This window comes from Mastomys coucha, unplaced genomic scaffold, assembly GCF_008632895.1.
Source record: "Mastomys coucha isolate ucsf_1 unplaced genomic scaffold, UCSF_Mcou_1 pScaffold7, whole genome shotgun sequence".
NCBI classification, from domain to species: Eukaryota; Metazoa; Chordata; class Mammalia; order Rodentia; family Muridae; genus Mastomys; species Mastomys coucha.
This window is the reverse complement of record NW_022196913.1, coordinates 76,282,550-76,293,194: the sequence shown is the minus strand read 5'-3', so window position 1 is coordinate 76,293,194 and position 10,645 is coordinate 76,282,550. Positions and strand designations below refer to the sequence as shown.

The 10,645-nt window shown below is 43.9% G+C and overlaps 1 protein-coding gene and 1 non-coding gene across 4 annotated transcripts in view; both read right to left on the bottom strand.

Moving 5' to 3' along the window:
- The window catches only part of Grhl2 (grainyhead like transcription factor 2), a 126,254-nt gene that overhangs the window by 69,195 nt on the left and 46,414 nt on the right, over positions 1–10,645 (bottom strand). For all 3 annotated transcript variants that reach the window (XM_031358293.1, XM_031358292.1, XM_031358291.1), the window contains exons 5-7: positions 9,710–9,765; positions 8,210–8,366; positions 5,164–5,275 (exon numbers count right to left, since the gene is read on the bottom strand). In XM_031358293.1, the coding sequence (XP_031214153.1) occupies positions 5,164–5,275; positions 8,210–8,366; positions 9,710–9,765 (325 nt within the window). The remainder of the gene's footprint in view (positions 1–5,163; positions 5,276–8,209; positions 8,367–9,709; positions 9,766–10,645) is intronic.
- On the bottom strand, positions 9,317–9,423 carry LOC116082818. The gene has a single exon (XR_004115451.1). It is a non-coding gene; the product is annotated as a U6 spliceosomal RNA (small nuclear RNA).

Genomic DNA, 10,645 nt, shown 5'->3' with positions numbered 1-10,645 from the left:
CAGTCAGTTGTCAAGGGATGGCTTATTTCCCATTTCCAAATCTCAGCGCTGTGCTGGTTTTTCCTTACCCATCACTGGCCTCCCAATTGCCCGTCCCTTTCCTACTGTATCCCTTCTCCTGAAGCTAGCCCAGAATTTAGTCTCCCATTACAATTCTGACAGACACCCACAATTCTTATCCAATGCCTCCAAAATCAAGTACTACAACAACTCACTAAGGAGAAATCTCCAAGGTTCTGTGGACCCCAAGGTGTCCTCTCCAGTTCAGACTACCTCCATTAGGCTTCAGTGTGTGTCATGTGGAGACAGCTTCACCCAAGGGATCCTTTAGAACTGGAGATCAGCAAGTTCCATTTGCAGATCCGTCACTCTCATATCACCATGGATCTCCTTTAAAAATCTATCTTCCCACCACATCCTTTGTATCCCCTATCTTCCCAGTTTGCTACATTTGTCACATCAACCCTCTCTCACTAGGACACATGAGAGCTTGAATCTCTCCTATATTTCTTAACAGATATTTAAAGTAGTTTTCCAATATAATTTTTTTTTTAATTTTGACCATCTTATCGAGGCAGGAGCCACTGTCTGGCTTGCAGGATCCTTCAGTTTGTCTTTGACTCTCGTGACCTTGAAATCCCTTCAGAAATATCTGCCCTGAGAAACTCTCCTTTTTACACCTCAGATGTTCATCTTCTTGCATCTAGGTGAGGGTAATGTGATGGTAAGGCCCTGCCTTAATTTCATTTTAATCACCAGGGCTGAAAAAGGACTGGCCCACAGAAGGTACTCTGTAACTATCAGCTGAATGAATGTGTACATGCATTTCCTCAAGCTGGTGGGGAAAACAAATATGGACTCGTCAGTGACTAAATGCCTTAATATAATGAGGACTAAAGACAATCAAAGGACAAATATTTAAATGGATTCTCCATGTGGGAGGCATAGCTTACATGGAATGCTTTTGAGCAGCAGAATGGAAACTTCTTTACAACCTGAAATAATTGCCGTTATTCAGGGAGCTCGCAAGAAAGAGCTTGTGCTAGCTGGAACTCTGGGTGTTTGTCTGTCTGACTTCTATGGAGTTGGGCTCAGTGTTAACCCTTCCTCCCCCACCCCAAACATCTTAAGAACTAACGTATAAGAACCACACACCTGACCTGGTTCTCAGACATCCCAGACCTACAAATAGTCTGGCAGTACACAATGTCCTCAGCCCTGGACTGCAAGGACAGAAGCATCAGAGCATCCGTGACAGAGTGATGGCGTCCCCTGTCATTATGTGTTGCATGGGACCAGAGACAAGGGCCAGCCAGGCCCTGAGATGCAGCACAGAACCACAGAGAGTGGGAGCAGCCTCTGGCGGTGGAGTTCTTGCCTCTGCCACCCCCATCTCAGCTTTTAGGCATGATTTTTGTTTGGTTTGGTTTGGTTTGGCTTTTTTTTTTTTTTTTTTTTTTTTTTTTTTTTTTTTGAGAGCATTTCTCTGTATAGCCCTGGCTGTCCTGCAACTCACTTTGTAGACCAGGCTGGCCTCGAACCTGCCTTCCCAGTGCTGGGACTAAAGTCATGTGCACATCACCCAGTGAGGATGAATGTTTTATGTGATGGCTAGAGGAAGCTGTGGCTAAGGAGGTTGTGCCCAGGGAGAAGCTGTTAGTAAGGTACCGTCCACTCACTCCTTCAGACCTACCCTCCACCAGTCTTAGAGCTTACACACACATCGGCTCATGCATTCATTCAGACATTCACTCCATCTCTAGCTTTGTGCTAAGCACAGAGCAGAGAGAGGAACACAACAGACAAGGCTCTGCTCTCGGGAAGATTATCTGCTAGGAGAGGAAACAAGAAATATAAACATATGAACAACAGGTGAGCTGGTGATACCTGTTCTGACATGAAATAAAGACACAGTGACAGGGTTCTTGTTGGGGTTTGAAAGAAATGAGGGAACAAGTTTCCCAAGTGTTTGTCCCGAGAGCTCCCTAGACAGCGGGGTAACTGATGCAGAATCAGCTTCACTGAAAAAAAGACAGAATCCGGGAACAGAGGCCCAAGCTGGCAGCCTCCTGCACTTTGCCCTGGCCTGGAGTTCCTTTTCTTTCTCATGGAACCACAGACTGGACCCCTGGGGTTTCTCTGAGCCTTGGGGAAGTACAAAACACTTTGCCACCTAAAGGATGAGGGCAGGAGACCGGGGACAGCCTCAAAGAGTGGCTGAAAACCTGGTCCAAGTAAAATAAGCTTGTGTAAGGAGAGGCCTTCAGAATGCAAGGTAGTGATGATCCTTAGCATGAGTGTAGGGCATGTTGGGTAAGTGAAAGCTCTAGTGGGAGGGGCAAGGTCTGTGGCCACAGGCAGGATAGGAGGGGAGGTGGAGAGACAGAGAGCAGGGGTGGGGCTAGTCATCCCAGCACCCTACAAAGTGAGATGAAGACACTCGTGCCCATCCTCACAGCTGTGGCAGGTATAGTCCTACAATGCCCAGCTCTAAAGATTGCTGATTAAGAACTCAAGCTCGCCGAGACGGTGGCTCACATCTCTATAACTCCAGCACCTGGAAGACAGGCAGGCAGATCTCTGTAATTCTGAGGCCAGCCTGGTCTATATAGTAAAGTTCCAGGACAGCCAGTGCGTCAGTGAAACCCTGTATAAAATTTAAACAACAAAAAAAAAAGGGTCAACAAGATGGCCAGTAAAGGCACTCCGTTCCAAGCCTGAGGACATAAGTTCAATTCCAGAAAACCATGTGGTGGAAAGAAAGTCAATTCTCACACGTGCCCTCTGCCTACCTATCACATGGACACTGTGGCACGCCCATGTGTACCCACACACGTGCACACTTTTTCTTTTTAACATACAATAAACTTTATTATTTTTTTAGTATATAGTAGAGTTTATTCGGGGCATGGGGAGGGGAGTTAAGAGGGTAGTAGAGGCAGAGAAAGGCAGAAAGAGAAAGAAAGAGTAGAGAAGTAGAGGAGTAGAGGCCAGCCATGAAAGGGGAGAAGGGAATGAAGAAAGAAGAGGGAAGGGAAAGCAAGAGCAAGAGAAAGTAAGAGAGCAAGAGCTACAATGAACTTTAATCAAAGAGGCCTTGTCTCTGTTTCTTATTCCAGCTTAAAGGTCACCATCTCAAGGTCTTAGACAGACTTAACCACAGTCACTGGTAGACATTTGGGAATTGTCTTTTTGTTTTTGTTGTTAGACTTACTTGTTTTGCATGTGTAAGTAAATATGTGATTTGCCTGCATACATGTATGTGCAGCAAGGTGTATGTTTGTGTTTGTGTGCGCACACACATGTTCGTGCACACACACTCTGCATTTACATAAGCGTGTATGTGAGGCTCTCTGAGAAAAGTATGGAGGCAAATGGGAGGTAACAAAGAGAGATTTATTGGAAGGGCTACAGAGGCGGGAAATGACTCCCGTCCCTGCAAACGGAACCCTGCAACAGTGTCGGAGCTGGTGAACAGGCATGCCAGCAACATACCTTTATTACTTACCTTATTTGAACTGAGCCTATATTTCCATTTAATTGCTTCTCTCATTTTCTTGGGCAATAATTATAAGACTAACTTTTCAAATAAAATAAAATTGCTTCTCTGTTCTACACAGACGGTTATAGAACAGGTCAGAGCACGTCTTCCTAGTACCTTGTTCCAGCCTCGGGCTTTCAGAACACTGGCTTGAGTCAGGAAAACAGTTCTTATCGCAGCACTTGAGCTGATTTTGAGGACAACTCGCCTGACATGGAGACACTGCTCCTTGCCTCAGTTTCTCTGTTTATTAGATGAGTATTTGACTAGTGTTTCTCTCTGTGTAGCCACCCCTCTGAGTGTAAGGGTAAGAGAAATGAGGAACGGGAGTAGCTTCATTCAACATGCTATACCAACATTTAGTTTCAAAACGTTCTCTGGTGACTCTCTAATATTAACCTAGTTACTAGCTAATAATCTCTGCCATTGGCCCAGGGAGCTATTAAGGGTGCCATGAGGGAAAGAGCCTTTGTTCCACTGTATAAGACATGAGAGCAAGTATCCTTTTATTCTTTTACTGGCTTAATATTTTGTGATGCCCAATGATAATCTGCCTACATCCATGAGGACTACAGCCATAGTCTAAGGGGTTATGACTTTATGAGAAAAGGAATCCTTATGACAATAAGTTTGCTAGATACTGCTGATACTTTCAAGAAATTTCTAGAAATTTTGAGATCTACTCTGCAGTTTCTCCTACTCTTCTCTGTGTCTAGGGAACTGACCCAGCTTGGGAGCCTGGGCTCCCCAGCCTTGAGTCCAATCAAGAAGCCAGGCACGGAGCTTGGGAGCAGGAAAGCCTGGGCACTTCTCCACCCCATTGGCACTGAGTTTGAGGCTGGCAGCAGTTTCTCTGGGGTTCCACCTCCAGTGGAAAACTGCTTCCTCTGTGGTCCCAGTTCCTGCTGAGTGGTTCCCCCTTTGATTCTCCAGCCCCACAGGTGCTACCTGGATTGTCTCCCAGTACTCCATCCTTTCTAACCTTGGCAAGGAGCTAGTTGACTAGGTAGCATAGTACTGTCTTTCTGTCTGGACCCTTGGTTGTCCAGGACTCCTTGATCTCTAAGAGAGCAGATATTGTATTTAGAAATATATACAAAATGAATTCTGCAGACTCATTTCTTCTTGACTAGTAGGCAAGTTTCTCATAAAGATATTTTCCTGAACACCAACTTCTGCTTGCATTAGGTTTATGTAGGAATGAAAGGATTTAGGACAGAACCACAGACTAGAGGTCACTAGAGTCACGGAACCTTTGTGAAGGGCTTTGAGCCTCATGGGCCTGAGTTTTACCGTGCAGAAGGGGACAAGAGTTTACCTGATCTGCTCACTGCCTCTATGGCTCAAACATAGGGCATGCAAATATTTTAGAAGCTACTATACTGTTACAAAGGCATTATAGTTATTATTACATAAGTTGATTCTGATGGAAAGGAAAATGTTTTCATCTCTGCTCAGCCTGACTGATTTTTCAGCTTGATCTGTTCTGAATGTCACAGGTCACATGCACAATTCAGTGCATGGCATAGCAGAGAGTGACACAGCCTCTGTAGTGGTCACTGGACTGGGCTGAGTTTGGCAACCCAGCCAGTTGCCAAAGCCTAGAGGGATAGGCAACTTACCAATGTCCAGGACCCTCTGCTTGGCAGTGTGCTGCCGGGAATGCCAGTACTTCCAGTACTTCAGCTGCTCATCCCTGTTTTTGTCTTCACTGAAGACCACCATCACCACACTCTGCAGGAGAGAAAAGCGGCCATTATCCTCTGCTGCCTCACACGTCTCCCACTTCCCCACTTCCAGTAGGGGCCATTATCCTCTACTGACTGCAATTCTAACACCTAGCGTAGCTTTTATTGTTTAAGAGCCAGGCATGGTGGCTCCTGCCTATAATCCCAGCACTCTGTAGCCAGAGACAGAAGGATCTGAGTTTGAGGCCAGCTGAGTCTTCAGGGCATCCAGGGCTACACAGAGAAACCCTACCCTCCTATCCCCAAATCCAGAGAATGCAGCCAGGAAATGCCTCAGTGAGCTAAGTTGTTTGTCCCAAAGTCTGGCGACCTGAGTTAGATCTTTGAGACGCATAGGGTGGAAGGAAGAGAACCAGCTGCTGAAGTTATTGTCCTTGTAGGTATTTGCACATGTATGCAGACACCCACACATATGACACACAAACTGGAAACAGCATGGGTAGAAACAAAGCCCTTCATCATTCCTACCACAGCATCATGACAACCAGATGAAGCAGCCTTTGGCACAGTTGGTGTTTTGCGGGATTAGCTCGAAACTGAAACGCATCTGGCTTGCATTGGGAATAAACACGTCTGAAAGCCCCTGTCTTAAATGGAATTGGTGCTGTTTGTAAAGAAGCAGACATCCATCTCTCGCCTAGGGAAGTGCCTCAGGCTGGAGTGGAGCAGGAAATAAGAGAATGGTGCAGGAAACACAGAAATGCTTGGAGACAAACTCATATTGAAGATATTTCAAATGTCAGTTAACTCATAACCCAAAAGTACAAGGGCAGCTATACACTTCAACAAAACATGGCTGCTCTTTACATGAGCTAGAACAACTAATTCTATTTCACAGAAATAAGAATCTAAACCTTGGGCTGGAGAGAGGGCTCAGCGGTTAAGAGCACTGACTGCTCTTCCCGAGGTCCTGAGTTCGATTCCCAGCAACCACATGGTGGCTCACAACCACCTGTAATGGGATCTGATGCCCTCTTCTGGTGTGTCTGAAGACAGCTACAGTGTACTCTTATAAAATAAGTCTTAAAAAAAAATCTAAACTTCAGTTCTAAATCTCAAACAGACCTCATTTGCCTAAATTTACATATATTGGCTGTCATTCTGGAATGCAAGCTGCCAAGACTCTGCCGCAGGCTCCAGAATGATGGGATTATAGATATGAGGTGCCGTCCCTGCTTCAGATCACATGTCCAGCAAAATGGAACAAAAGGAGATAAAATTTCCATAATAACCAGTTGTTTCTTGTTTGGGTTTTGGTTTTGGTTTTGGTTTTGTGTGTGTGTGTGTATGTATGTGGTTTTGATTTTTCCAAAAATATGTTTAACAACCCTGGCTGTACTGGAACACCACCAAGGTTGGTCTCAAACTTTCAGTTAACTGCCTGCCTCTGCTTCCCCAGTGCTGCACCACCACACCCAGTTTTAAATGTCCATATTAAAAGACTTCCATGATCCCACCAAAGTGGAACCATTGTGAAAGTCCAAACTGATGTCACTTACATGGCTGCCACCTTTTCAGAGAGATGGCTGCATGGAGCTTGTACACATATGATTAAACTGTGTCCCACGTGTTCTCCCAGACACCCAAGTCTGGATTGAGACCCAAGGAGAAACTCTGCTTTTCATCCTCCAGGAAGCTCCACGGAGCACTATTTCTAGTTGTACTCGGTTTCCTTGGTGGTGCTGGGGACAGAACCCAAAGCCTCACACGGACTAGGACTTGAGACCCCTAAGCAAACACAGCACCATGCAGCCCATCTTAGTTACCTCACTCATTAGCTTCTAAAAGCCAAGTTTTCTTATGTCTACTACTGTAATAGAACAACATGCTTCATCATCATCATCATTATTAAAATGGGTTGTGGCTTAGTTTCAATAAGTTATTAGACATCCAGTGTCTACTGCAATCCCTGACACAAAGATCCCATCACTGTGTGACTTGTTGATGCAAATGCAGTCTTGATACAGTATGTCCTCCACCATGGTTCTGGCCACGGGGTTGGAGCATGTTGATGTCCCCCACAGTGGACAGTACCTTGGGCACCTTTTGACCGCCAATGGGCTCACCTTACTTGGGAACTTGGCCCATATGTGGTGGGGGCACTGTGCTCTAGACATGCCATGGTTCCCTACATCTCAAGCTCAACCGCTTAGTAGGATGCATCTATGGACAGAATCTGATGGACTGAGGACCCCACATACGGTGGCATGAAGCAGGAAAACCTATATTACAACAAAGCAGGAAAGCCCTCCAAACCTTTTCTAACCTCCACTTTCAGTTTTTTTTGTTTTGTTTTGTTTTTGGCTTTTGGGTTTTTTTGTTTGTTTGTTTGTTTGTTTTTTGTTTTTTTTTTAAGTAGAGATGGATTACCTATCACCTCCCTGTTGGCAGTAGAGGGCATGCCATGTACTGGCATGCTTCCAAAGCAGACAGACAGTAACAACTCATGTCATTTCCCACACATGAGATTAATACTCATGAATCTGAAATCCCTCCAAGCTACCACTGGTGAGGAATCAGACCTTGCCTTCTGAATCCTGGGTAAGCCAGGGGCTGCAGAAGGCTTCGTAAGGGTTGTAAATGGTCCAAGACTCGTCAAAAAATACTGTCTGCTACACTGCACCCACAAACATACCCTGATCTACAGATCAACTGAAAACAACTGTATAGCTTACAAGCCATGAAAGAGGCAAGAGGGACTCCTTGGTACAGTGAAAAAGCATGTTCAGCCAAGTTGCTCCCTTGGGGTTTATTGGTTACTGATTAAAATGATAAACTATGAGCAATAGGCTCTCTTGCACCAAACTTTCTGAGTTACTTATTTTGGAATTTTTCTCCATGCCATTCCACAGGTATGCCAGGGAGCAATCCTGCCCCTCTGATCACCCTGGAGTTTTATTTTGAGAAATGTGACACATACCCTGACTTTGCTGATGGGGTGTCGGAAGCATTTGTTGTCTCCAGTCTCACTGAGTGTTATGGCATAGAATTGCCCTTTGTTGAGGTAGGTCATGGGGCCCTCCCCCTGCTTCTGACGGAGAGATTTGGTGGCTTCCAGGGTGTACTGAAATGTACCGCTGTGAACAGAAAACACAGAGCCGTCAGTTCACTCACTGGACATTTCTCCCTTCCTGAGCAGCTTCACGTCAGCAGTATTTGATGTGAATATTAACAAATACTGACTATTTAACAGACAAAATATGGAATAAGTCCAAACCAAAGGTCAGGTGGTACGATACACATATTTTTTTAACCGTGGCCCGTAAACCAGATGATTTTAAGTGGGGAGAAAAGTCCAGGATGGAAATTCACACCAGAGATCTTGGGATTTCAGCCTTAGACATAAGTTCTCACTTTTGTCCTAAGAAAACAGCAGAGCTTCCTTCAGCCTCCGCATTTGCCCAGTTTTCTCTGTATCTAGCCACAAATGCCCTGGAGCTTGATTATGATCATCCACCTCTGACTTCTGACAGTTGACTCCATAGCATGTGCTGTAAAACTGGCCCATTTACTGTTTGGAAACCTGCAGAAGGGTTCACAGTGAGGCTACTCCAAGTCAGGGGCTTGTGGGCGATGGCTCATAACAAATAGCTCACTGCTTACTTTTACAAATAAAGTTTTATTGGGAAGATCTTTGCTCAAATAGTTCCTCTCATATTTTTAAGATGTAATTTATAAAACAAAAACATTGATTTTTCTAATTCTGATTGTTTAAAATTAATAATATATAAGAACCTTATCCTTTTTATTCAATTTGTTCTTTCAGAAATGCTTGTTTTGGTTACACTGTGGGGGCCATTAATAAATGCTGTACTTTCTAAATTACCAACCCCTCTCTGCTGAGTCTTCAAAAGACTTGGAGCAAAAATGACTCACAAACATGGTCTTTTAAAATGTCCCACTTACAGGATTAGAGGGACTCTACTTTCTATGGTAGAAACTTTTGAAATGTTTTATTTATATTTTAACTTTTAAAGTTAGAAATCATCTAAGGTTTTTAAAAATTCCTCTTTTTTTTTAAAAAAAAAAAAATATGGAACGCTTCACAAATTTGTGTGTCATCCTTTCACAGGGGCCATGCTAATCTTCTCTGTATCATTCCAATTTTAGTATATGTGCTGCCAAAGAGAGCACAAAATTCCTCTTATTTGATAAACATCTGAGGTTTGGAGCTATAGAGATGGCTCAATGGCTAGAGCACTGGCTACTTCTTTAGGGGACCCAGATTTGATTCCCAGAACCAACATGACTGCTCGCAATCATCTGTAACTTCAGCTCCAGGGGATCTGACACCCCCTTCTGGCCTCCATGGGCACCATGGTGCACAGACATATATGCAGACAAAAAACACTTTAGGCATAAAACAACAAAATAAAAATGTTTAAAATCTGTCAGTTAAATGCATCTCCTGATGACCTACCTCCCCGTCTGGTCATATGAATACTCGTCAGCACCAACAGAAGTACTCCGAAATTTCTGAAAGTTTTAAATGGTAGAATTAATACAAATAGGCTGAGAATAGATGTAAAAATTACAAAAATAAAAAACAAATGTAAAATAACAACAGTAGTAGTAACCATATCTTGTTCCAGTTTCATTTTCTCATCCCCAGGAAAAGAACAATCAGTGTGTTTCCAAGATATGTGCAGGGACCACGTGCTGTGCTTTCAACAGATAGACCACTCTCTTCAATTTCTGGTTGTCTCTAACACTTTATGTCAAATGTTACGAAATCAAAATTAATGGAGACCAATTACAGAGACAAGATGACACAACAAGAAGTCTAAGGGAGTGGTTGTTAGCAGGGAAAACAGAAAATGTGTGGCCTTTCCATCATCTGTGCTCAAAGCTGAGAAGAACCTAGGTTGACAGAAGAGGCTGAGAGAAAGTAATCCAGGTAAAGAGAGGCAATATGAGTCTCTCTCATGAGAGGTGAAGCAACCAGTACAAACATGGAACATATCTAGAGCCAAGGACACAGTCTTGGTCAGATTAAGAAGCGGGTAACTCAAAGTCTAGGTCTCACAGTCTAGTGTAGCAGCTGCTAGCCATATGTGCTATATATAGGCGCAAGTTAACAAAAAACTTAAAAGTTCAGTTACCCAGCCAACTAACCACATTTTAAACAATAAGATGTTAAATCTGGCTATCAGCTTACCCTATTGGAAGGCACCAAAGAAAATGTTCATTGTAAAAATAAGTTTGAACTAGGAAATTTTGCCTTTAATGGAAGGATGAATTTCCAAGGTCTGTGCTTCAAGGACAATGCAACAGTCCCAACAGCCACTGCGAGTCTGTGTTACGCGAGTCTGTGTTACGCGAGTCTGTGTTACGCGAGTCTGTGTTACGCGAGTCT